The following is a 26924-nucleotide window of genomic DNA, read 5'->3' on the forward strand; positions in this document are numbered from 1 at the left end:
ATCTTTAGCCTTGTTCAGCAGAGCCTCAACTTTAAATAACAAAAGACATTTCTACTCCTCCTTCTGATGGATTGGCAGTAATTTTCAGATTCATTCAAACTTTGCTGTCGTCTGCTCATGAGGAGCCAGTCTGCTGACAGGGAGATTTGAGGATGAGGAAGATGACGATGATGATGGTGATGGAGGTGTCTCCTCTATCAGGTGATGAGAGCATATTTAATATTTAAATTAATATTCACCCCACTGCACACAATCAGAGTTTGGAGGATGAACAGGTGAACGGATCACACCAATATCCAACAGAAACGTGTTCTCAGTGCAACATCCTGTCAGCTCATCTCATTTCTCTCTTCTGCACCGCAGAAACTGAAAACAGCAGCAAACTTTCCGCTCGATGAAGTTAAAGGATTTAAGCGTCGGCGTGCCCGAGCAGGGGAAAAAAAAAAAAAAAAACAAACTTTCCAACAATCTCTTCTGTGCAGAACAAGCAACAGAAATGTTTCAGAGGGGGACAGTCTCTTGTCAAACCGATGTGCCTCGATGTTTGCCGTTTTTTAGAAATTAGCATGAAAACTTTTGCTCAGATCCCACTACGCCCATTATCGGACAGGAAGTGAAAGTCGCGCATCAGCGCCGTGTTTTTCTCCGTGCTGTGCTCTTGACAGTTTGCTCTACCTGTTAACATTTCTTTCACTTGGATGAATGAAGACTTTAGAGGGTTAACACATGAGATACACGCTTTAAAATGTGTTTTTAAACGCACTGGGAGTCCACAACAAGTTTTGAGCGCGGCGCTAAGGCGGAGGGATACACGACAGCTCACCTTAGCTAACTAAACAACCGTTGACTGCGACATTTTAGCTAACTGCATTCAAACTGATGTTTTTCCGTTAAAAAGTCGGGAAACAGGTGAATCACAGTTTACAGGTTCTGAAAACACGCGTGAAGCTAACCGTGTCCGACAGTTTACCGGACAGACGTCTGAACACTTGGCGGTTTTTGTTGAATATAAAGACAGTCACCTGGTCGGTCGGACGTTTCCGTTACTTTCTCCGTACGTTTCCTCGGAGTCTCCGGCCGACCCGTTGTCGTCGTCCTCCACGGTAACGTCCGCTCCAATGACCGGGGCGCCCAGGTTCTCCAAGCCCCGCTTCATCGCGACTCTGTCACCATCGTCGGCCGAGGTCGAGCCTGTACTCCGGGGGACGGACCGCGGCTCCCTCCCGATGGCGGAGCCCTGTGCCTGGGAAGTCCCGAATCCGATCAGCGCTTTCAGCAACAGCAGGAGCACCAGGGAAATGCTCACGTTTCCAAAGTGAAGCCCCCTTTCCATTTGTAAGACTGGCACATTAGTGAAATATGAGATTTACATGCCACTGGCCTTGTAAATCTTAACATAAAATAATGGGAAAAAAAGCAACAAAACTCAAAGTGCAAAACCAACTGCGGAACTTGCAGTAAAAGTCGTCGTGTGTCTGAAAAACGCCCTTTGGAAGCTGTTCTCTAAGTAAACATAAACAGCCGCTGGGACACCATGTTATTCCCTTTATACTTCACTCGGACTTGCCTTGGTAACGCTAAGCCCCGCCTTGTTTCTACACCGGGATTGGTCAGCAAAATCGCGACGTTCGTTAAAAATTAATTTCCCCGTTTCTCATTGGATGTTCCGGCTGTCAATCAGGCGGACTCCATACTAAGCAGAGTGAGATTGTGTCAGGCGTGTGTCATTCAAAGAGGCGGACTCCAAACGGGCCCGCCCCCCCAAACAGAGCTTCTCATTGGTTTATCCGCTGTCAGTCAAAACCACGCAGGCGCGCTGATGGCTGCCACACAACTGGGGCGGAAGCTGACGCAAAAAAAATCCCCGACGCCGAATACCATGGCGAACATGTGATTGGTGGGCCGAGCCGAGGTCTGTCCAATAGGAGAGGCGACTCCGAAGAGTCTCAACGCCATTGGTCAGAAGGTGGCCTCGCTGTCTGAATGTAAGCACGTGATTGGATAGTTGGCCTGCCGCTCATGAGTAGTTGTCAAGACATCCGACATGAAAGTATCAACGTGGCTGAAGTGAGACAGAAAGAGTTCCTGTTCCTGATCACGAGTTATTGTTTTTGGTTTTTTTTATACCAGCTGCCAGATAAACAGTGACGCTGTCAATATCTGCAGACTTAAAAAAAAAATATTTTTTTTATTTTATTTAAAACTTCGTGTCAACGACCGAGTTTTAAAATTTCCCGACTTAAAGTTTTAATGAATATGCATTAGATGGCGGGTACTGTGAACGCATCACGGGGCGTTGGGGGTGCTGCGGACTTTTGGATGGTATATGAGGTCATCCTGAAACAGGCTGCTTCTCTAGCGCCTCCGAGTGGCCGTAAAGTCAAAACACAAAACACACCTGGGTTGTCAAAATAACTAGAAATTAATATCCAAACTGTTTGCTGAGTAATGGACGACTGGAAAAATGAAAGCTAAATTATTAAGAGCCAAGATGTCACGGCTTGTTTGGTCTGAGGATCAAACACGATAAGAGACCAAGCAAAGCAACAAATAACGATTGTGAAGCTCAAACCAGTTCATGTTTTGGAACCTTTTCATTCAAACCAGACAAATATCAAACTTTTGGTCTGTTTTTACAAATAACAATTTGTTGCTGTTATTGTATATTGTCTCCACCACATCATCTTATAAACACGAGACAAGAGTGCGCTATTAGAAATAAAACAAGACGACGTACAGGTATGATTTTGGTCCTTTATTAGATCAGAGAAAATAGTACCCTCAAAGCAAAAATCAATTCACAGTCAACTGGTTAAGAGAGAAAGAAGAAATGCTGGTGGAAACATCCAAGATGGTGTGAAAACTATTTTACCAAAACTGGGCCACATATTCTCAGTTCTGTTAACTTTCAGTGTGTCTACAGGCCTCTCGGGGTTACACATCCCAAAATTCAGTCACTTCCAGTTGGTTCAAAAGAGGAGCGTTAGACTAGAATAGAATCTGACTGCTTGTACCCAGTAACTGTGGTGTGTAGGAAAAATGTGGCAGAAAACTGAATTAGTATGTTTGCATTCAATTTCCCAGCCCTGATGTTCTCCTGAGTCTCTACTTGCTGTACATACAAAAACGAGAAGGTTAAGTGAACAGCTGCATTTCATTTAGATATGAGCAGTCTCCCGAAGAGCAAAATGACGAGCTATCACTTATTTCCAAACAGATGCCTGATCTGTAAAAGTAGCTTTTGATTACTTATGAGAAGTTGGAAATCTTTGGAAATAAACAACATGACCAGCTACACAAGCAATTGATTTGACTAACTGAGATAACGACAAAGGCACACAAAATGTACTTCTGGCCTTTTAAGTTCATATCTATGCTACAAAGGTTGAAGTTTATGAGACAAGACTTCCTGAGACCGGGCAGCTTGTGTAAGAAATAGAAGACAGTCATGCAGGTCATTTACAGGCACAAACACAACAGGTGGAGGTACATGCACATGTATTTTGACTTTTTTGACTGTGCAGGAGAACGACTGCAGGAAGTCCTGTTGTAACAGAGGAAACCACAAACATTTCTCCAGCTGTCTTCACTCAGAGCTGAAGCAGTGGCATTTATACACTACAACTGAAAATCCAGGGATAGTTACGTTTGAGCTGCTATGAACCCGGACGAGCAGGCTCTGCTCACAGAGAGCGGGGCAAGGAAAGTGGTCGGAACTGTCTGAAATGGATGGGCACATTTCATACCAGTCTAATCTGCACTGACGTCACTTCAACAAGGACGAAGCTAAAGTGTGTGAGATGAAACACTTTGTGCCAAACTGAGCGACAACATGACTTTTTAAAAGCCCTGTGTTGACATGTCTTCGCCTCCACACCAGGGAAACGTGTTACACTGTTAATCCAGACAATGTCACTTGTGTTTTAACACAACAGCCACATAATGGAAGCTTTGAGCTTGCACCACAGGGTTTCATTAAGTTGTTGATGATCTCATTAATTTTTAGAGCATATTAATTAGATAAATTATTTCTTTTTTTTAAGTAACTTCTTTATGTTGTTGACATTATTCCACCCTTCTGAGGTTCCATTAATCTGAAAGACTTCAGGGCAGATCAGCACGTCTACATCCTATAACGCCAGGAGCCTTCCCGCTCGACTTGACTGGCACCTGATAATAGTTTGATGCTGATTATTGGCTTTTCAAATGCAGCTTTAATAGAGTGATTTCTTTTAATACAATTTAAATTATAATCTCAAGGCACACCTTAGTTTCCGTCTACAGAACTGCAGTAATTCAGCACGCTGGTTGAGGCCCACAGCGCTGCAGACATTCAGTCAAACACAGTAATTACAGGAAGAGCCCAGGCAACCAAACTGAGCTGTGATGGTTGAAAACAAACTAACAGGACATCACGATTTGATTTTACTCATCAGGCACTTTAAAAGAATCAGAAGCACCACCTTCAGGATGGGGAAAAAAAATGTATCTGATGGTGAGACGTTTGAAAACTTCCCAGCTACAGGTTTGTTCGGTCCAAACCTACACCGGGCCGTAGATCACCGAGGCGGCACTTGTGGGAGACATGAGGTCGTTCCAGAAGAGGGGTGATGGTGATTATGGCTCAGTTGACCGGAGGATCCCGGACCTGCACGCTTCCATCTTCCATCCCAAAGTAGGCCCGCTCAGCCATGCCAACAAAAAGCCCCGTCTCCACCACACCTGAGGAAGACGAGCAAAGAGAGTAGGTGTGCTGTAGTCGAATCCTAACTGCCATCTAGACACAAAACATCTCCTGAGGTCTTTCTCTGCGTCGCTGGTTTCACCCCTTAACTTCCTGTTTCCATGATGCTCCGTGTGATGACAAAGTGTTGGCACAAGATTAAACACCTTCATCCAAACTGCACTCGACTTTATACACCAAGAGCCGCCGTGTGTGGGCTTCTCACCTGGAATCATCTTGATCGCGGTGTTGACCTCCTTCCACTTGTGAGCGTGCTCGAATTTCCAGTCCAGGATGAAGTTGCTGTTGTCAGTCACCACAGGACCCTGAGAGTCAGACAGACACAATTCCAGACACTTTGTAACATCATTCACAACTTCCTGTTATTACTCCAGATGGCTGCCTGCAAAGTTCACGACACACAAATGTGTTAGAAACGAGCGTCAGTATGGAATTTTCGCTCTCGCTGTGATTGGAGATGAAATATTATGATGACATCGGCCAAAGCCATCACAGTTCTTAGTGTTATCATGGTGTTGTCACAATGTTCAAGCAGTAATAATACACATCTGTTTCTCTGAATTCATTTTTGGAGGATATTTATAAGAAAAACAGATATTCTGAAAAAGGTATAACTTCATTCACCAATTTTTTTTTTTGCATTTTAACGATCATCTCCAACACGTCTGTGTTACAGATGAGGACAAAGGACCAGCTGCAGAGCTGGACTCGGCTTCTGGAAGCCATCTCTGTCGAAACAGGCAATAGGAAGTGTATTATTATTATTATTTCTGGTGCTGTCATGCCTTTCTGAGCCCAGACATGGTAAAAACACAGTCACCTGCCCAGCACAGTGCTGTTAAACCTGAGACACCACAGCTACAGAGTTTAGGTTTGACAGCGACATGCAGCCACAGGATCTTTGTGTGTGTATGCAGCAGAAAAGTAAACTCCTCTCAGTCAAACAACATCGTGTTTTAAAAGCTTGTTTGTACTGAGCTGATAGTGATAATTAAAGATTAGAGTCAGGACAAAAGGAGGGAGGTTTTGACAACCCTGAAGTCTTTGAGAGGCTGATCAGAAATGTGCGGTTGTGAGTCATCAAGGCATCCTGGGTAAACGAACTGAGACCAGTCCACTCTTCAGTACACAACCTGTTTACAGGCTCAACAGTCAAAATGAGCTGTTAACACACAAACAGCCACAAAAATAAACACACACTCGCGTCTCCTGGTGGATGTTGCTCATTCAAAGGAACCGAGTAGGAGGTGAATCATTAAAGCTGGACTCTTTGGGCTGTTAATGAGGCCGATGCAGTCCATGTGTGGGGGTGTGTTGCCCTCCGTTTTCACTGCAAACTGTCCTGTTTGACTGCTGTCATGAGCCTTCGTTTAAAGTTGCCCTGTGGAGTTTTCTCATAAACGAGCTGAACTTCCTTTTACAGTCTGCGTTTCTCATCAACACAAACTGTGTGAAATGAGGTGAATCCATTTCCCTCCATCCATTTGTGTGACTGATTTTCTAAAGTATTTCAAATCCTGCACCGGGTCTGTCCCACTCAGCACACTTCAGTATCAGTGAGGCGCCAAGAGGCCACTTGTGGGGCACACTTCTGAAAGCCCGCAGAGGTCTGTCAGGGATCAGCGAGACAAACCTGATTAATAAGGCCAGACTGTCACTCACACAGACACGAACAACTGGGCTCAGAGGACTTCACAGGCCTTCATATATCCCCCCACTCCCTGCACACACTCTGTCATGAGCAGCAGTGTTTATCCACATGCATGTGTATGTGCACATGATTTAAAAAAAATCCTCCTGATATAGATGAAAATGGGGCAATTTTAACCTCATCTGTGGAAAAACCTTGTTAGGTTTGGAATGATTTGGTCAACAATCTGGTCCAATTAGTCTGCGAAGACTCAACAGGGCTCATGACTTCTGAACTGAAGATCCTTTTATCTACGATTTCACCTTCAACTGAGAAGTGAGATTTTATTATCTCCACATAAAGAAGTGGAGTCAGCATGCAGTGTGAAACATTTCATGAGGCAGACTCTGAATATGAAGCTCATTTTTGCTGGTTTAGCTGCTCTGAGGAAGGTGAACGCTCTCTCCCTCTAAGACCATCAAAGGGTTTTTCGGCCTGGACCACTGCGGGGAAATCTGACAGCAACAGAAAAGGAGAGCAGCTAAAGAGAAGAGGTGCCTACAGCAGCTGAGCCAAGACTCCACTTACTGCTTTACTGACAGCCATCCGTAACTTGGCCTCCCCTCCAAAGCATTTGGCAATCGTCCTGGAGACGGGGACGTACGCCATGGGGATCACTTCAATAGGAACTCCCTTTTTCCACTGCTGGCCCAGGGCCTTGGAGTCTTTCCTGAGAAGACAGACCAGAATACAAAAGAGAATAAGAACCAAATCTGGACACACAAAGTTCGACACAAAAACGCAGATTAATACCGAGATGCAATTAATGCAAATTCTACGCCAGCTAAAACATAGATTTGATTCTTAATCAGAGCTGTGAAAAACCTCCTGAGACATTCAGTAAAAAAACAAATACAAACCTGAAGTCGGCAATGACGACGAAATGTTTAGCACAGCCGGCGACAATCTTCTCCTGAGTCAGGCAGCCGCTGAGAGACGGAGAGAGGAAGTTTGAGATGGATGTCGGAGGAGCTACAGCTGCGGCTCCACCGTCTGTGCTGAGCTGTACTCACCCTCCACCTTTGATCAAGGTCAGGTCTGCATCCACCTCGTCAGCGCCGTCAATTGCCACGTCCAGCTGTGTGGTAGGACGGGAAAAACAAAAACAAAAGCATTTAGATCCCTTTTTCTACAACGCTCCAACTGAAGCTGACAAGGTTTTGAGCTCCAACATAATGTGGCCCCTTTCTCATTTCCACAGCTTTCAGATTCATTTGCAGCAGGCTCATCATACCTCTGGGTGCCTGTCCAGATCTGACAGTGTGAGGCCGTGCTGCAGAATCAGCTGACGAGCCTGTGGGAGGGAAAGCAGAGCCGCTAAAACAGCAGGAGTGACACAGGAAGCCAGGGAAACTCTTAACTTTCATTTAAATTACATGTACTGCACATTGTCATCGTCTTTTCATACACTGTCTCATTTTTCTTTTGCTGAAGACTCTAATTTATGACAGAAATCTAAAATGTTACTGCATCTTCTTAAAACGAACACATTGTTTATTGCATCGGTGCATTTTTAGGGAAACAGAAGTTGTTGTGAAGCAACACATTGCATTTAAAGCCACAGTTAGAGGAGGTTGTTCAACATTCATGTCGGTCTTTAGTACAGATACAGCAGCAGCCGATGTCTCATCACACTACACAACTGTGAACCAACCTGGAAGGACGTTGGCACACAGATGATGTTCAGCTTCTCCTGACGAACTCTCTCCGCTGCAACAGACAAACATCTTAACAGAGAAATCTGCACTGCTGCTCCTGCTTCACCAGAAAAGCTGTTTGTGGCACATTTGCTTTTTTATTGGATCTAAGATGCACTCTTGTCTGTGTGAAGTGAAATGAAGTTAGTTTGTTTGTCTTTCCCTAAACAAATGTTGTGTGTGCACCTGAAGAAGACAGATAAAGTGTCCCAGGAGGTCTGCAGGGTTTTCCTCACCCAGTCTGTCCACAGCATAGACGATGGTGGAGCCGCTGCCAACTCCAACGACCTGGTTGTTCTGGAGAAACATCAGAAACAGGTCAGAGTGCTGATCGGCCTTAGAAGACAGGAAATTACACAGAAAGAGGACATTCTGATCGGACCAACTTCGGACATCTGCCGCCGTTTGTGAGAAAAAGGGGGCATGTTGTCAAAAATCTGAGAATAACCTGGTGCTGAGATATTTTTATTCCTTAATGCCGAACGAAGTTGGATCTCCATCCCGGGACAAGCACACATAACTCGGTCTAATTCCCCCCTAACGCGTGCAGGTTAGATAGCCGAGCTAAGCTAAGCTAACAGTACATTCCCGTGTATGTGTGCGGGGATTCGAGCTAACTTTGGCTAGCTAGCGAAGCGCGGCGTCGATCCGCCCGCAGCCGGTGAGGGAGGCTCCGCACCTGGACGTGGTTGTCGACGGCGGCGTAAGCGGCCAGCTTCTTGGCCTCCTCTGCCATGACGGCGTGTGAGCGGCTGCTCAGCCTCTGAGATCCGGCCAAGAGTCTACCGATGGAGGCCCAGCCCCGAGCCCTCATGACCCGGCCCCCAGAGGAGGCAGGAAAGCCGGGCGGAAGGACCTAAGCTGTTCCCCGCCGGCTGCGGAAGGAGCCCGCGGTGTCAGATCGGGGAGTGATGCGGCTCAGTTCATCCGCCTGGAGATCTGCGGTCATCTGCGCATGTGCAGGGGGGGGGGGGGGGGGCGCCACGTGCTTCTGTTACTTTGTCCCCCCAAATTTACATCGGTCAGATGTAAAGACCAGACATTTTTATTCTGGAATGAAATTACAACATAAAGTTCAGTTCCACCCTGAACAGTGACAACTAATCTGAACCAGCTAATCTGGATCAACTAATCTGGACCAGCTAATCTGAACCAGCTAATCTGGATCAACTAATCTGGACCAGCTAATCTGGACCAACACATCTGGATCAACTAATCTGGACCAGCTAATCTGGACCAACACATCTGGATCAACTAATCTGGACCAGCTAATCTGGACCAACTAATCTGGATCAACTAATCTGGACCAGCTAATCTGGACCAACTAATCTGGACCAGCTAATCTGGACCAGCTAATCTGGATCAACTAATCTGGATCAACTAATCTGGACCAGCTAATCTGGATCAACTAATCTGGACCAGCTAATCTGGACCAGCTAATCTGGACCAACACATCTGGATCAACTAATCTGGACCAGCTAATCTGGACCAGCTAATCTGGACTAGCTAATCTGGACCAACCAATCTGGATCCACTAATCTGGACCGAAACATCTGGACCAACCAATCTGGATCAACTAATCTGGTACAGCTAATCTGGACCAACCAATCTGGATCAACTAATCTGGACCAGCTAATCTGGGCCAGCTAATCTGGACCAACCAATCTGAATCAACTAATCTGGATCCACTAATCTGGACCAACACATCTGGATCCACTAATCTGGACCAACACATCTGGATCAACTAATCTGGACCGACTAATCTGGACCGACTAATCTGGACCAACACATCTGGATCAACTAATCTGGACCAACACATCTGGATCAACTAATCTTGATCAACACATCTAGATCAGTGACAGCTGTATTAGCCTGCATTAATAAGGTGAACCGAATAAGGTCACATGATGTTTTTCACTCAGTTTTTCCTGAAGGTGGCACCAAAGGAGAAGTTATCGTGCTATTAAAACCTGAACGGTTCCATCTTCAGGGGAGCATGAATACGTCATTCTTATGCTCCATTTCACATGAATATAAAGATGAAAATAATTATACAACGGCTTCATCTTCAGACTACAAAGATGTACCTGTACGTGCCTGAGTGATTCTCATAAACACCAATTAGCTTTTCTGAGACGTCGCTTTGGATAAAAGCTTGTGCCAAATGAGTGAATGTGAATGTGGCGTCTTTGTGTTGCAGGAAACTTCACTGAGCATATAAAGCAGATTTTCATATTTGTTGTTGTCATGTGTTGAGTTTTGATAGCTGCTACAATGGAAGCGTCACAGATGAGACTGTTATATGTAGAAACATCTCATGTGGTAAAACGTGGCTGTTATTATTCAGTTATTACATCTTCTCACTATAAAATCCTTCTTTTGTCATTAATGCTGTTCTGCTCTTATATCTTTATTATATTCAGGTCCTCTCACCTTTTATTTTGTGAATAAAAGTTCTGTATAAATAAAGTCATTATTGTTATAAAATACAGTTCTAACATATTATATGAAACTTAAAAATGTTCAGTCTTGGGCCTAAAAGCAGAATGTCACCAAAATACAGCAAAAAAAGTATTTTTAGTGATTTTAGTTTTAAATCAGGAACGAGATGATTGATGACGATGAAAACAGGCGTGAGCTGACATAAATACTTTCATCTGATTCTCACGTTGAACATCAACACTGCACACTTTTTGAAACTGTGTGGCGTCTTTACATTTTATAAAACATCAAAAAGGACGTAAGAGCTCTTTAGAAATTTCGATATTTTGCCCCAAAGTTTCTCGCAGTCACAATAAGAGGAAACAAACATGAATATTTACATCACTACTACTTTTTATTTGGCAAACAGCTTGAGATAGTCTCTCTTTTTCAGTGTACAGTATATATATACTATAGTAAACCAACACATTTGTTTGATAACCATTTTTTTCTCATTTTTACATATTACAGCTTACAAATATAGCTGATCTTTTTGACAAAATTACAGATTCTGTTCGACACCTAAATTAGTATGCTATATAAAAATCCACACATCTTACATTCATGATTAGAAAAAGTAGGCTATATGAAATCAGGAAAGGAAAAGAAACCCAAGAAAACAAAACAACGCAATTTCAAACAAATCCAATCAGGAGGAGGGAGTTAGGGTTCACAAACGGAGTAGTGTGCCTTTCACTCTGAATCCAACGTTAAGTCCTCTGAGAGTTTTCTGCTCTTCCAAAATCATCAGCACAGAGAAGATATCAGGGAACGACAACAATACTTTCACTTACGAAGAATGGTTTAACCTCTGTACTTGGACCAAAGTTAGAAACTAATACCTTGCCATGGATTATAATGGAATAGTTGATAAAAACTAAACTTTGCATTGCAAACTGTACATATTACTTCATAACTCACAATCTCTCTTCTCTCACCAGTGCTGTCTTAAGGCTTAGTCCAAGGATTATGCAAATGCTTCCCGAGCTTTCCTTCCATGCCTTCCTATCTCGGCGTGAGACATCTGCTTAAATTGGACATCTTTCTCACATCTGTAAGACAAAGCTGAACAGAACTGCATGAGGGAGCTGCCATTTGGATATTGGGAAAGCAACTAAACCGTAATAAATTCCGGCACTGTGAATGTCCGGTTGACAGGCTAACCTTTATACTCTGTTTTTTTTCCACTTTTTTTGTGTGCTTGTGTGCAGTAATTGAATCAGCACAGAGCAGTTTTTTGTACCATGAGGATGGACTGAAAAGTTGCTGTCTTAAAAACACAGCCGGCCTGTCGCTGCTTCGCTGATGGGTTGGCCGTTTGCTGGGAAACCCAAATTTTTTAGAAAGTTTTATACACAGTATTGCTGAATATTGAACGTTGCATTCGGTTTATTGAGAAGTTACTGTTTGACTTGCTGTTTATTTTTTTTCTTCCGTAGGATACATGTCCATTGGCATCACATCGTATCAAAAACCCAGATAAGACATGCTTTAAGCAAACCGGTGCTTAGAAATGTTTTTTTTTTCTTTTTGTATTGTAGATAACAAGATAACCTTTTCCAGATGTCCTGGATTGTTACATGACAACGTTTGCAAGCATTGATCTAATCATAACATCTAAATAGAAAACAAGACCGGATTATTCTAAAACTCATTTTGAACACTTGTTCACGAAAAGAAAAATGAAAAGAAAAAAAGGGAGGAGGGGGGATGCAATTTGTTGAATCCAAAGCACACCAATGTTTCTTTTCTTATTTTATTTTCTAACCTCCCCGGGTCTCTCCTCTTTACCAGCAACACACCAGAACTGTGTTGGACTTTGACATGAAGGGACTTTGATATGTAAACACTGTGACAGTCAGATGTGAGATGCTGATGAGACTGTGGAATGTAATGGAGCAAACAGAAAGTTACACATCACCTTCCAGTTCAAGGGGGAAAACACCCAAATATCCTTTTGAACTCAAAATTATGATAAATAAATATTCTATCTCAATTTAACCTAAAATACTTTTTTTTTGTATATTGCTATTAATATATTCTAATATATTCAGAATTTGATAAAGATTTCAATATATGTTTTGGTTTGTGCTGTCGTTCTAAATAATTACATTTAATATATATTTGTGGAATGTGTTTTCTATTTAGTCGAGTACTTCAATTCCACCTTAACAATGAGCTTTTCTAAAGAGCTGGCAGGAAAGACAGGTGAATAGACAGATTAGCAATGTGCCCATGACACACACACACACGCGCACGCGCACGCGCACGCGCACGCGCACGCACACGCACACGCACACGCACACGCACACGCACACACACACACACACACACACACACACACACTCCAACCTTTTTGTCCTTTCCTTTATGAACACTGACATTTATTGGAATGACTTTGAAACTAAATATGTCCGGGCACACGTGTCCTCGATAGAAAAAGAGGGAGTCACAGCTAAAAGGTGCAGGAATGTAAAGTTTTCAACACTGTACGATGACAGAAATACAAAAAGGTCAAGACGGACTTTACTGTGGCCTGAAGGCAGCGTTTTCTCCGGCTGGCTCACTAATGGAAAAGTATTTAAATACTTGGCAAACACAGTGTAAGTATGTAAAAGTTACTCACATGACAGTGTACAAACACAGTATCGAAAACAAAAACATACTTAAATTGTGCCGTTACGCATTTTGGAAGTGCTGTACAATGTACACTGGCAGGTTTGTGTTTACTTACACAGTATTACTAAGTACTGTAAGCACTTACCCACAGGTTGAAACGCAGACGCACACACTGCAGTGAGGGTGTTGTAAAGTGTTACACAAAGTAAAGAAGGTGAGAGCAGAACATGGAGGTATGTGGCACTGAACGGGGTCAAACGGAGGTGAAACAGGGAGTTCTGGACAGTCCTGTTTTTTTGTTTTGAAGTTTGTTTTTTTTTTCCCCAGCAGAACTTTTCCACAGAGAGATTTTGTCTGTCCACGTTTGGAAAAATCTCCCACAGCTTTCGTCCCTCTCACTTCTTCCTTGCGTGACTTCCCACATTTCCAGTGCTTCACCTGTAACAATGTTCTTATCAGATACAAAAATCAAAACAGTCGGGATTTCTCCTTTTTGCTTACGTACAGTTTTGCATTGAAAAATATGTTTTTTTTTAATTTTGTTTCTATTTTTGTTATTTCTTAATTTCCACACGTCTTTGTGATTCCAGAGCTCGTCTCCATCTGTAGCTACATGTGTTGGGCGTCCATTATGTCCAAGTATTTGGCCTCAATGATATGAGGAAGCACGTTGTTCCTAAAGACAGAGGAAGACAGAATTTGTGTCAACGGTTACTTGTTGGGCTGAGAACGAGAAAGAAAAACAGGAGAAAAAACATGTCAGATCTTATCAGGTGAGATTGATTGCGTCCTTTTGAGCGGCAACAGTGAACCAGGAGGTTATCAGCCGTACAGCTGGTTTCTACAGGAATGTGAGTGGGTGGGAAAATGCTGTATACAGTTTTTCGGGTGAAAACAGTCTCCGCAGCACGACTGTAAATCGGCCTTGTGACGCTTTTAATGTTGAGTGAAGGTGGTGATGTGCTGTCTCATCAGCCTGCCGTTAACGTGAGGGCAGCCTAAAGAAAAGAAACGCATCTTGGCAGCTATGCAAATATAAAGGCTCATTATTATTGATCCATAAAGCGTTAAATCTGATCAACTTTTGAAGAAGAAAGAAAAATGGAAAATCCTGCTTCTTTCTCAGCAAAGTTTTCTCCTCATCTTTAAAGTTTAACGCTTTTTTATCTGCAGACCTGCATTATTTATTGACTACATCCCACGAGTGTGAGGCGCTGATGAAAATCAAGGAGAGCCCAGTAAATTATTCTGTGAAGATACAAATATCATATATAATGCACCGCAGCCATCTGCTGTTAGCACTGCAGCCACTGTTTGCACACATTAGTGAAAGTGAGCTGATGAACTGCAGCACCAAACGTCTGTATCTCAATTCAACTGCCAGATGTTTCCAGACAGAAAATACTTAACCTTGTTACGGAATTTTAAAAATATAATGAAGAAAAAATATAATCATCTACTTCATGAGAAGCTACTTTGTGGAGAGACGAGGCGTTCTGCTGCACTTGTTACTCTAAATGTCATCTGGGTTTAAAGCACTTGAGGAAATCATGCACAGGGACACAACGGCCACGGTGGTACCTGATTGGGATTAGCAGGATCATGAAGAGAGGGAAGATCATCTTCATGTATGGTATCGGGTACATGCCGAATGTGCACAGCACCAGCAGCTGCATCATCTGCAGGAAGGTGAAGTAGTGGATCTTCCTTTGGGGCACTTTGCGGATGTAGTGGGTGGGCGGATAAGACGTCTGCAGGAGGTGAGAGGATCAGGACAGATTAAAGCACAATCTCCCCCGAGGCTCGTCTCCTCGCTGTCCTCGAGTCTCCTGCAGTCTCAGAGAAATGACTCAGGGAGGTGGACGACCCACACAGCTCTGAGGAGTGCACTAGATCATAAATACCATTTCTCTGCCAGTGGATACTTTCTTAAAGGAACAATAAGTGTATTTATAGCAGGATGGGTCTCCTGTGTCAGTGTGTGAGGTGGGACGCAGGAGGCATGCTGCTGATCTTATTTCAAACCATTATTATACAAAAATGCATATTTCAAACCTGCCGCAGACAAACAATCTCATATCGCATAATTGTTCCCAACTGATCTGCTGTCAGGTCTTTGAGCAGCAGGTTACAGTTTGGTAACTACCTGGGAAACATGACTCATCAGGAAATTACAAAAACACGATTCGACAAATCTGGACTCTGCAGTGGAAGGCTGGGAATCGAAGGATAAACTTCAGTTGTGCCAAAGCAGCTGAAACGGAAGAAAACTTTGGCTGATTAAAGAAAAGCAAGACACAAAATGACATTTGTTGAATATTTCTCTGAGCGTCACCTTCCTGCTGTTGCTTCTCGCTGCCATGTGGAGGCGCTAACGCGTGAGGTTACCAAGTAGAGCCAAGAGGAAGATGGCAAGTGTTGCTTTGCTGAGACGGAGGAAGGTTAAATCGGACACACGGCAGAAACACAAAGAAAGGAAAGATGCTCCAAAGATGCTCCAAAGTGCTGCTCTGCCTTCTTTCACCACCCGCCCCGTCCTCACAGCAGATTAAAACAAAACTACGGCTCCTCCAGCTCTGAGCACCCAGTCGACTGTTTGATCTGCAGAGCCCTGTGACATATGGTCACACACACACTTCCTCACCTGCTCCTTGAGGAGGAGCGCCATGCGGTCGCACATCTGGTTTCCATCGATGGAGGTGAGGGCGATGTAGAGGAAGAGGCCGTACAGGACTGGTTTGGGGATCCACTGCAGCGGGACGGGCAGCAGCAGCACCGACACGCCGATGAAGATGTTGGCAGCAAGAGATGTCAGCCGGGTCTCCTTCACCTGGACAATACTGACGAGACACACACACACAACGACGACGACAATGACAAAAACAACAACACACAAATGAATGGTTACTGGACAGAACGCGATTGTTTTACACAATGCAGCAGACAACCTTTTTTTCTGGGATTTTCTTATCGCCGTTGTCACACATTTTCAAATTTCAGCAAATTTCCTCAGCTGTTGTGAAAAGACAAAGTTTTGAATTGTGTTGTTGACGGATTTGGTTTGCTGTTTCAACGTCCTTTTTTTTTTTTTTTTTTTTTAACCAGTCAAACAAATCAGTTGTTTTGATGATAAATTGTGTGTGTAACTGAAAATCCCAGAGAAGAGTCAGCATTCACTCAACAGGTGGTTTCCAACAAGACTAATAATTCATTTTCAGCAAGAAACAAAAGCACAATATGACTCTTCTCTCCGAGCCTCTGGAAATGATTTTAATCTTAGAATAAGAAACGAGCATGTGCAAACGTTTTAAGGTTATGGCTTATGAACTTTCTCTCTCTGATCTGTGGACTCCAGACCTTCGTGGTGTTTACGTAGTTCTGAGTCTCCATTTCATCTGTTTCATCTGTTGCTTCATCATCTTTAATGAAACATTTGAAAGGTCCTTTATTAGTAAAAGAAGAAGAGAAGGAGGGAGGATTTTTGCTAAGTTTCCGTGGACTATCAAATGTGTAAATTTGAAACATTAAATTGCAGATACTTTTAATAGTTTACTAATTAGCTCTCATATAGCAGATTGTCTCCCATGACCCATTTAACACTTGACTACTTAAGGAATCAAGAATATATGCAAACTATAATTTTGCTCCTATCTGTGCGGCCGGAGTGATGAACTCAATCCTCTAATCTCATCAGAACCCCCCCCTGCAGAGAAAATGCTTGGTTACACAGTAATCATGCAATCAGAGAAAAGCAGGATACAGTAGCCCGCAACACAAAATTACAGTCACCGCACGCTCCGAAGACGACCTTTAATTGAGTGCCTGATTAGCGCCGGTGGTGAGAGGGCGGGTAACTCACGTCTCGTAGAGGTGCCCCCCCTCCACGCGCTGCTCCACGAAAGCCAGCTGGCGCACATGGAGGGTGGAGTGAGGGAAGGCGGCGTGCATCCAGGGCAACCCCAGCACCGACATCAGGATGTTAATGAGCCCGGAGAGCATCAGGTCCCAGTGATACGCCGTGCCCTTCAGCAACCTGAGGAGCAACCAAACGGTCACACACGGTCGACAACAGCACAACAACTCACACAGGGGATGCACAAAGAGGAAACTTGCATGTGGTAGTATTTAGAAGTGAGCTGACAAACACACACAAAGGGCATCACTTTCCTAAGGTTAGTGCTGCCCTTCAACACAACCTGAATACACTTGATGACATCATCATGGCGCCACTCTGACTTTGAAACCTTTGTGTTACTGCTGCTGTCAGTGTAATATCAGTGATGTGCACCTGTTTGTGTTTAAACAGCGTTTGTTCTCTTTAGCAGTGAAGACTGACTGTCCTGCTGTGCTTCAACGCCTCACTGTAATTCACTCTACGACTGCACAAGTCAGTTTCTTTGGTCTATATCTGCTTAACGATTTCAAACAAATAAATAAGAAAAGAGAAACCAAACGGGAGCATGAGTGTGATATGAGACCTGCTCGGCAAGAAAAACTGCCAAATGAGTCAATAAATATCTTATTTCAGACGAAGACAGAAAGAAAAATAGGTTGTCAAAAAAAATGAGAAAGAAAAGCAGGAACAGAAATAGCCTTTTTTTTTTTTCAGCATCTGTTATTTAAGCAAAGGTGACAGCGTTGGTCAAATCAATTTGAGTAAATAAGATCAGAAAAGTTGAATTTAAACCGATGTGAAAGAGTGTTGTGCAGATAAACACTTTTGGTTTTCATTCTTTAACAGCTGCTGTTTTGCCTACAGGTGAGCTCCTCCTTGTCGGGAAAAGACATTTAGATTCAATTAATTTCTGCCCTGCAAATGTATGAGATAAAGGCTGAAATTCCATCATAATGGATTTTGACTGTGGGGGTGGTTGGTGGTCTGTCTGGGGGGGTCGGCTGAGTGCAAAGCTAGAAAAAGTGAAAAAGTATAAAAGTTTAACGTTGCGTTTTGGCTCAGATGTATCTTCAGAGTTCCCCTGCTGTGACAACCGGACTCAGATGTCAAGTTTCTGACTCAGTTCGTCTGCTCTCCTCATCAAACCGGTGAAGATCCGGTCACTGGTTCCCTGAAGGCCCAAACCTCCGTAGATTCAGGTGTCTGATTGTATTTGGGGGGATGTGTGATGAAATAAGGGCTGTCTTTGAGCCATACCTGTTCTCCGGTGCGTTGGTCAGCGAGACCACGATGTTCTGGTCAATGAAGATGAGGAGGGCCAGGAGGAAGCCGAGACCCATGGCGCTGACCACGTTCATGGCCGTCAGTCGCTCAAATGGCGCCACATTGAAAATGGGTCGGTCGTGAACTTTAAAGACTGGAACTGTTGGTGAAAGAGGAAAAAACAAGCTTCATTTAACGCCCAGATGTCGAGAGACGTTGTTGTTGTTGTTGTTGCCTAATTTAGCTCGGAGCTAATCAACTATATCACATCTGATGACAAGAGTCCTTTATGGGAGGACTTCTTCCAAAACTTCAATGATTTTTATCTTTACGAACACAACTGTCCCTCAAAGCGCCGGGATGACTCATGTTTTCATGCCAACAATCATTTCACCAGAGGGGCTGGATTTTTGTGAGACGCCTGATACCTCATTTAGCGCTGTGTCCCCTCCACTGCAGTTAAATTAAGTGCAGTTGGTTAAAATTAGGAAGAAGTGACGATAAAATAATGGGCCTATTATCTTATGACCTATTGTCTCAGGAGGCAAAGAAACAGAAAATGGGCCTGGCACTTAAATTTAAATTCACTTGAGGGTTTGGCGTTCGCCTCTGTGTGTCTGTGTCGACCCCCGGAGAACAGCTGCTGCCTTGGCAACAATGAATGGAGACTGAAAATGATGCTAAACAATAGAGGATAAAAACTGCAAATGTCCAATGTGTTTTGGCCTTAGCCTTGATTAAGGAACATAAAAAGACAATAAAGGTACCAAACGAGGGAGGCCCCACAGTTAGAGAGGCGGTCCTGGAGGTAAACAGGCCATAAGTGTGAGCCCTTCGGCCGCTTCCAAACAACCTCTGGGCTACAATTCAAAGTACACAACAAAGGGCCAAAGTAACTTGCAGTCAAAAAGACAAATGAGCATTACAACAAGCTCTCACATGAACATTAGGACACGTGTGGATGTCTGGTTTTCTCCCTCAGTCACCTCAGTTAGTACAGAAACACAAGAGCTAATAACAAAGGCTGCACAAAAACACACAACATATGCCCGTTGTGTCATGTTGTGATGGGGGAGGAGTTATTTTGGGCGTCCATTGTTCTGTGAGTAAAAGTGGAGCCTGTTGTTGATGCAAAACTCTCCTGAATGATTCACCAGCAATTAGAAAAATCTGCTTCTTTGAGGAGAACAGGAGAGAGTTCAACTGTAATTCCCACAATGCATTTCAACGCAAAAACATCCAGCGAGGTGAAATTTAAGATGATGTTTTTTAGACGGTGGTCACGTCGTTGAGTTCATGTGTCCTGATTTTTGTTATCATAAAAGTCCGTGAACAGAAAAGTTTCTTTAATCAGATAAGATTTTTTTTACATCTAACTAGTTTGTGCTTCCAAATATTTAATAGAAAACTGAAGGATTAAAACTCAAAATAAAAATAAATAATACACTAATAGCTGTGTCATTATTAACCTGTTTTCACAGTTTCATATCTTTGAAAGTCTCTGTCTCTGCTTGCCGACTTTTAACTGCCTTCATTTTTAGTTTTTACAGTTAATTAAGTCAAATAAATCATTTTCAGTCTTGCACCTCGAGCCTTTCCTCCATATAAAAGTGCACTAACAGCTTTAGCCTAACAATAAAAGAAACACAAAAATTATCTAGTGTTTACGTTTGCTGCAGGCCAGTAGAAACACTCTTGGATATAATTTTAATTAACGTGAAAAATGCAATGCACTAACTGCTCAGCAAAGCAACAAGTGGTACTAACGCTCAATGTCACTGAAAAGGTAGGAGCCGATGAAGGAGAAGAGGAGCACTGAGATCGGCAGGGCGCAGTCCGACAGCACTTCCCTCACTTTGGCATGCAGGAAAGGACTGAAAGAGAGCGAGAGAGAGAAAAATAATAGATGAATACAATTACTGTGGACAAGACAAGTACAATGGCTGCAATCCTGACACTGTCTAAGTACCCTAGTCTGCCTTTTGCTTACAAAATTTAATCCATCTTTGAAGCTGATTTGATTACCTGCAGCAATCAGAAGTAGAATATTAATGCTTATTAAATCAGTGAAAGGGAACCTTCAACAGAAAAAACTTCATGAGAGCTGGTCAGGAAAGTTCCTGCAAGCTCCGTCATTCTCCACAGACTTTACAGTCAAGGACCGACTCAGCAGTATTTGTCCTGGCCGGCAGCATCTGAGCGTGATTTCAGTCTCTCCCGATGATTTATCTCCCAGAGTGCTGCAGCGCCGCAGTGCCACACATACCTCCGTTTGAACTGGTAGAGGGTGTAGCCCATCCATAACGTCCCAAGCATCAGCAGCAGGCAGAGGACGGGCCGCTCTCGGGTGCACTGGATGACGGACTCAGGGAAGGCGTTGAGGGCCAACCCGGCCACTTCGCTCCTGTTTCCACCCAGCAGGTCTCTGCCCTGACGGAAGTCTACGCTTCTGTTAGCCAGCGTGGGGTCGTGGTAGTATCTGTGAAAGACTGAACCACATCCACAACCCTCTGTTAAGGCTGCAAGATTAACACAACCTAACACAACATAACTATTTTTGATTTACTGACTGTTTCTTTAGTGCCACTATGAGACTATTAAAGACTGAATGAGCCGTCACAGCATCCAGTTATTCATGTTGATCTTTTGACTTTTTTAAATACAAAATACTTGCCAAACTCCTTGATATTTTGGCAAATGTTTAAAGCTAATGTAAGCTTAAAAAAAAAAAAAAAAAAAAAAAAAGGAAAACAGCTAAGCAAACTTCAGCCTGTTAAAATCATCATTGAGACTGAGGCCACATGAGAAATGGTTAGACTGTGATTATAGACGACCAAACAAACAACAACAACAACAAAAAAATTGTGTTTAGGCTGCAGTTGAAGGAGAAAAAAAATTGGAGAAATGCTAAATAAAGTTAAAATATTGGTTGGGGAGATGGTTTGGACAAGGACTGTAAAGTTTGCAGGCAGCGCTTCATAAAAATGAGATAAAACTGCTGAGCTGTGACTTTGCACTCAAACCTGATCAACTGGATCAAGGCGCAAATTCTTCTTTTGCTTATTTGTGATGCAAAGCACAATAATAAATATTAAAGGAGGTGAATAATTGGAATCCTTAAACACATCTCACTGTTTGATTTTGTCCCTAGGCTGGACCAGACTGCGTTTAATGAAACCAGCCCTGACACACACGTCACGACGACAGTATGAACCAATATAATTTACGCCCCCTCCTTCAGCGAGCGTCCCACGGGAGGACACAACTCGGCCCACACAGGTAAAAATCATTCCTGTCTCCACTTTGAAAAAAGACAGTGTGACACTGGCTGCTTCGGTGCCTTCCACAGGCCTTTTCATCGATTCAGGAGAAAGTTATGTGGCAGACAAAGTTGTGCAGGAGACTGAGCATACACCCAAGACGTCTTTGTTCATGTTACTGTACAATATTCCGGCCGCCGAGAGTCAACAGAGTGTTATAAATTAATGTTATGGTAATGGCATATGAACTAGCAGCGTATTTTACAAATGGCTACTGAAAATTGAACCACTGCACTGGCAATCTCCTAAACAGGACAATATCGCCTTCAAAATAAATTACATTCTGGCACCGTCACCTCTATTTTTTTGCAAATGAAATTGTGTTAAATATTTATGATATACTAAGACCCGGTGGCAGAAAATCCAGCAGTGGTGTAAAACAGCTCCAGGATGGGTCCAAAATTCTGAATTGATGAAATCAGTACAGACATGAGCTGAACTCATTTAGTAATTTGGTCTCAGCTGCTCAGTATAAGAGGGTATAATGTATTTTTCTGTCTGTAGAACTTTGTTTCCATTTCTTACTGTTGATATGATCAAAACTATTTTTTTAATGAAATAAAACAAAATAAATTGACCCTGGTGAATTTCTTTTATGTGGATTATCATTAATTTGGATAATCCTTAATATCATCATGTGAGTGATTTAAGAACGTTTTCAAGCTCAATTAAAAAAAAAATGGTTTGGCACAGACTTGATGTTTTAATTTCCTTTATTTTATTCAGGATGACCTTCTGAATTGAGATCTGTGATACAATAAATATTTTAAGAGTTTAACCTTTTTGTGGTTTTCCTTTTAAAGTCGTAATTTTCCTAAATTTCAGCTTGTATTCAGAATCAGGAAACCTCAGTTGATTATATTATATTATATGTCACTCAGTGAAGACTGAACAAAAAATGATTGCACAAATATTGTGAGTTGGAATTATTTTGTCTGATAATGCAGAGACAGAGATCTATGATGAGACTATGGCAGACTGGTCTTATTGGATTCATTAAGTGAGCAGTCGTTTGGCTGAATGCTGTCTCTGAGTGTTTGGTTGTCTTTTAACTAGAAGTTTTCTGTTAAAAATTGTTATAATTAATGGGTTGCTCTTTAGTAAATGGTACATTTCCAAGGACTCCTCAGTCAAGAGCTACTTTAAACTATAATCTAAAAATGTAACTATAATACAGAGTCCTTTTATAGCCTTCAGGGGATTAAATGCATGAGACTGCATGGCTGCTGGTGGCGGCTGTGATGTGACCCTTATTTCTGATTGGTCTTGATTTTTCAAGTTAACGTGGCAGGCGGAGGGAAGCTCCGGGAAACACAACGTGACCCTGTAAAAACAGAGCTGCAGAGAGAGACGGCAGGAACTCACTTTTCACTGTGCCTTTCACTGCGTCCACCACGAAGGCGATGGAGATGAACAGCGCGATGACCTCCTCTGTCGACCTGGAAAACCACAGTGACAATCCAGGTTGTTGCGTCATTGTGTTATTAACTACATCCATATGGCCTCCTTCACTTCTAAAATTCTGAGTGAAAACAATTAATGGTTGTTTTTGACTCATGCCTGAAAAAATATAAAATAACATTTTGGCTGTGAGATTAGTGTGGGCTTTTGTTGCTGGACTGACCTTCAAGCACTGTGACTATGAGACAACTAGAACAAAACCGACAGGTAGGTACACTGCAGTTCATCCTCACAATGCAGCTCACACCTTCACCATCATGATGCAATAGAAATCCAAATAAATGTGACTAATCTGTTATAGTGTTATTTCTTCCTTTAAATGATCCTTCTTTGCTTGTGTAAATGTCAAAAAGGAGAACTGTAGCAACACAAAGCAATAACGCACACAATGTGGAAAGGACTGGCACAAGTTGTGAGTGTGAGGTTTCTGCTGCTGCTGCTGTTAGTGGGAGTGACAAACATCAACACTGCAGATGTAGCCGACCTCATTTAACCCTTCGTGTTGTGATATTTTTCAGTGCGTGCTTGGTTTATTAAAATGTGTGTTTTTATGATTTTGAGGTAGTCTGGTGGTTGAGGACTTTGGTTCTCAATATATCCAGATATATCAACACGTTTAAATAAAAATGAATAAGTTCGAACTAAAATTGAACATGAGCAATTTTGCAGAATTTTTGAATTATAATAAAAATTGAAGTTGTATCTTTTAGTACACTCACTGCTGGATGTTTTTTCCCTGTTCGTGTGTGTTTTGAGGATTTCTAGATGGCTTTCCTTAATGTGTTTGCTTTCTATCTTTGTGCTTTGTCCTCGGGGGTCACCGCACATTACTCCCTGTTACCTCGTCCTGACTGACTGGAGCTCAGAGAGGACGGTGGCTGTGAAAGAGGGTTTTTTTTTTTTCTGTGGGGGTCTGTTTTATAAAATGGAAGCAGAACAATTTGAACTGGATTTTCCTCAGGCTAAATCTCAACACAGAATGAACTCTGCTTTCTGTTTGTTGTATGAAACAGACTGACTTTCTTGTTGCGTAGCAGAAATTTTGCAGCAGAGGATGTCATGGTGAGCCAATTTAAAACTTTTTCCTGGTTGACACAGAAGAAGGCGCACCAACAGAGATGAGAATTGATTCAATAAATTAGATTGTACCATAATTAAAACCCTAAATAATTAAAGCGTGTGTTGTGTGGATGAGAAGGACCTTTTGAAGAGCTTCATGAGCAGGCTGACGTTGAAGATCCCGCCCAGGATGAGGAAGAAGCAGTTCCACAGGCCGATGCAGGCGTAGAAAGCCGGGAAGTCCAGGTTGTAGTCGTCACAGATTCCTCGGATCACTTTGACACATAGAAAAGAAAAAGAAAATAGAAACACACATCACGAAACATCGAAAACAGTATTAATCATCATGAATAATCTGCTCCCACAACCTCAGGACTGCGCTCAACAACTTCTTCATTGAACTGGTCTGTAGCACATTAGTGGTAGTGTGTAAAGACAGTGACACTAATCTGTTTCATAAAACAGAAAATGATGAAGTGTTCCTGCCTTCAAAATTCATCAAAATTCACTCAGTTGCTTGCAAAGACATAAACTATACATAATGAATAAACAAACAAACGGCTGCAGAAGATGGATCGATGTTGACTTAATCCATAAATAAAAAAGAAACGAGGTTAATAAGGAGCAGCATCGATCATTTGTTGGACTCTTTTGAAATACAGATGCTTTATAAAACGATGGTTTGATGAAAAAAACACACACACAGAAAGAGAAGAAGAAGTAAACACATATCATTCATACATAGAAAGGCCAAAAGAAATGTAATATATCTGTAAAAACATAACAACTGTGGTCTTGAGGAGATTTGTGTGTAGATGAGATGCAACTTTACAAACAAGCCATTGTTTTCTTCAGACAGCCTGCTGGAAATGTACTATAATTATGCCCATGAGAATGTGCTTAGCACAATTCTCACTCATTTACTTCAAAGATCATCACACCACAAGACCAACAAACAGCTTCACTATTAAAACTACATCTTGGCATCCTCATCACTGCTTTTCCTCATCGCTGCCCGATTCCACAGCTTCGAGCCGTCAAGATCATTTAAATTCCAACCAACACAACACTGCTGTTGGGTAAAAACCATATAACAGTTTATGTGCTGTTGTCTCTTTGGCCTGAATATAAAGTTTACACGATCTTGCATGTGATGAATGTGCTTCCTGACCCCGAGGCCCCCAAAGCCAACCATTACATGACATCAGTTTTCTTTATTCCAGAAGATTTCCTTCGGCTGCCCCACCAGCACCTGTTTCAGACACACACGTGTCGACAATAGTGTTCATTTGCTTTGCAAAAAAATGAGCTAATGTGTTCGTCAACTACGTTCATTTCCGTGACTAAGACAGGACGATAACGAGGCAACGTCATTAAACAATAACTGCGGTAAGAAAAGAAAAAACGGGGGGAGAATAAACGTAGTGTAAAGGAGCGTTTCTGTGGAAGTGGGAAAACTTTAATAAAGTCAACTTCTTCAGGGCGGACTGGAGATAACAATGAGCCACGACAGCAAAGTGGTGACACACGCTAACGGTGACTAACTTCAGTGGAAGAGAAGATGTGATAGAAGGTGAACTTTGCAGGATTTCACATCTGGAGACAGTGATTGTTGAGTAAGGGAACTGAGTTTGACAATCTTTCCTCTAGACTGGGGAGAAAATTATGTTAATGCTAATGTAGCAAAAGGAAAACGAACAAATAAAAGTGTCAGCAAGCTGAAGAATTGAAAATATATAGTTTTTCTCTCTCCATGCCGCAGATTGACCAGCAGCTCACAACATTAGACAGCAATCAAAAATGCTGAATTACTTAAAAGACAGTTTGTTTGTGAAAGAAAAAGCAGATGAGGTTGAAGAGGAGCTTCGCCTCCTGCTCTTGATTCTTTTCACCTAATGTCTTATTACCCCGCTCACCAGCTGACTCCTGAAAAGATGAGTGTTTTGGCAGAGCGGAGCTGAATCAGAGAGGGGAAGCCTACCGCTGATGAAGATGGCGAGGGGAGCCGTGGTCAGAGGGATGACGAGGGGAGAGCCGGCGAACAGCGAGTAGATGACCCCGCCGATGCTCTGGCCGATGATGGTCTTCCGAACATCTGTGCAGTGAAGAGACGGCAGGAAAGGATGATTAATGTACAGGCAAACGGGACAAACGCAGCTTTTACGCAACACTCAATCAAAGTCTACTTAAATGTGAAAGTAGTCATCGACTGTGACCGTGTCACAGATTTTCATTCGGGCAGGAGGCTGCTGATGTCAAGGTCAGAGTCAGAACTGAAAACTAAAGGTGATCGGCCTGTTGTTCGTCAAATCAGTGGAGATCATTTTAAAAACACCTTCTCTGTCTCATACACTTCCATCTTTGTCTATCTGTGACAAAATACAACGATACAACTATAAAAACATCCAATACCACTGATTTAACATTTAAAATGTATAATTAAATTATGAAACAGCCAACTCAAAGTTAGTTCTCGATGAATTAACTTATATCCTTAAGTTGGCTAGAAAACGCTGAGCCAAATGGCTCTTACCGATCTCGCCACGTGTGCTCTCATCATTGAGGGAGCCGAAAGCGATGGCAGGCAGGAGGATGGCGATGTAGAGGAAGATGGCTGTGGTCATGTACTTCAGTGGGGTTTTATTACTGCCAACTATACCTGAGGGGAGACGAACACAAACAAATGACTCATACT

General features: G+C 42.6%; 3 protein-coding genes across 6 annotated transcripts in view; all 3 read right to left on the minus strand.

The window, feature by feature from the left end:
* Positions 1-1542, minus strand: part of eif2ak3 (eukaryotic translation initiation factor 2-alpha kinase 3) — a 28955-nt gene extending 27413 nt beyond the window's left edge. The window contains exon 1 of the mRNA XM_029493921.1: positions 1023-1542. Coding sequence (XP_029349781.1) covers positions 1023-1333 — 311 coding nt within the window. The 5' untranslated portion in view covers positions 1334-1542. The remainder of the gene's footprint in view (positions 1-1022) is intronic.
* A 1192-nt stretch (positions 1543-2734) lies between these two features.
* Positions 2735-9035, minus strand: rpia (ribose 5-phosphate isomerase A (ribose 5-phosphate epimerase)). Its single transcript, XM_029494482.1, has 9 exons — positions 8811-9035; positions 8368-8428; positions 8089-8144; positions 7669-7728; positions 7448-7512; positions 7295-7363; positions 6963-7104; positions 4950-5049; positions 2735-4722 (listed from the first exon to the last, which is right to left on the minus strand). The coding sequence occupies exons 1-9, from the start codon at positions 8943-8945 to the stop codon at positions 4625-4627; spliced, it is 786 nt and encodes a 261-aa protein (XP_029350342.1). The 5' UTR covers positions 8946-9035; the 3' UTR covers positions 2735-4624.
* Positions 9036-11788: 2753 nt separating this feature from the next.
* The window catches only part of slc4a11 (solute carrier family 4 member 11), a 77001-nt gene continuing 61865 nt past the window's right edge, over positions 11789-26924 (minus strand). For all 4 annotated transcript variants that reach the window (XM_029493090.1, XM_029493091.1, XM_029493093.1 and 1 more), the window contains 11 exons: positions 26763-26888; positions 26211-26324; positions 24372-24504; positions 23075-23148; positions 20656-20878; positions 20157-20263; positions 18384-18549; positions 17091-17264; positions 15876-16071; positions 14813-14982; positions 11789-13907 (listed from right to left, as the gene is read on the minus strand). In XM_029493090.1, the coding sequence (XP_029348950.1) occupies positions 13841-13907; positions 14813-14982; positions 15876-16071; positions 17091-17264; positions 18384-18549; positions 20157-20263; positions 20656-20878; positions 23075-23148; positions 24372-24504; positions 26211-26324; positions 26763-26888 (1550 nt within the window). In that variant the 3' untranslated portion in view covers positions 11789-13840. The remainder of the gene's footprint in view (positions 13908-14812; positions 14983-15875; positions 16072-17090; positions 17265-18383; positions 18550-20156; positions 20264-20655; positions 20879-23074; positions 23149-24371; positions 24505-26210; positions 26325-26762; positions 26889-26924) is intronic.

This window comes from Echeneis naucrates, chromosome 22 (assembly GCF_900963305.1).
Source record: "Echeneis naucrates chromosome 22, fEcheNa1.1, whole genome shotgun sequence".
Lineage (NCBI taxonomy): Eukaryota > Metazoa > Chordata > Actinopteri > Carangiformes > Echeneidae > Echeneis > Echeneis naucrates.

Excerpts from the sequence above, each read along its gene's own strand:
- rpia (XM_029494482.1), bottom strand. The coding sequence starts at position 8,945 with ATGAGGGCTCGGGGCTGGGCCTCCATCGGTAGACTCTTGGCCGGATCT. Across the intron at positions 7,364-7,447 it reads ACCTTGATCAAAGGTGGAGG|CGGCTGCCTGACTCAGGAGA; the intron begins GTGAGTACAGCT and ends TCCGTCTCTCAG. Across the intron at positions 7,105-7,294 it reads GTCGTCATTGCCGACTTCAG|GAAAGACTCCAAGGCCCTGG; the intron begins GTTTGTATTTGT and ends CTGTCTTCTCAG.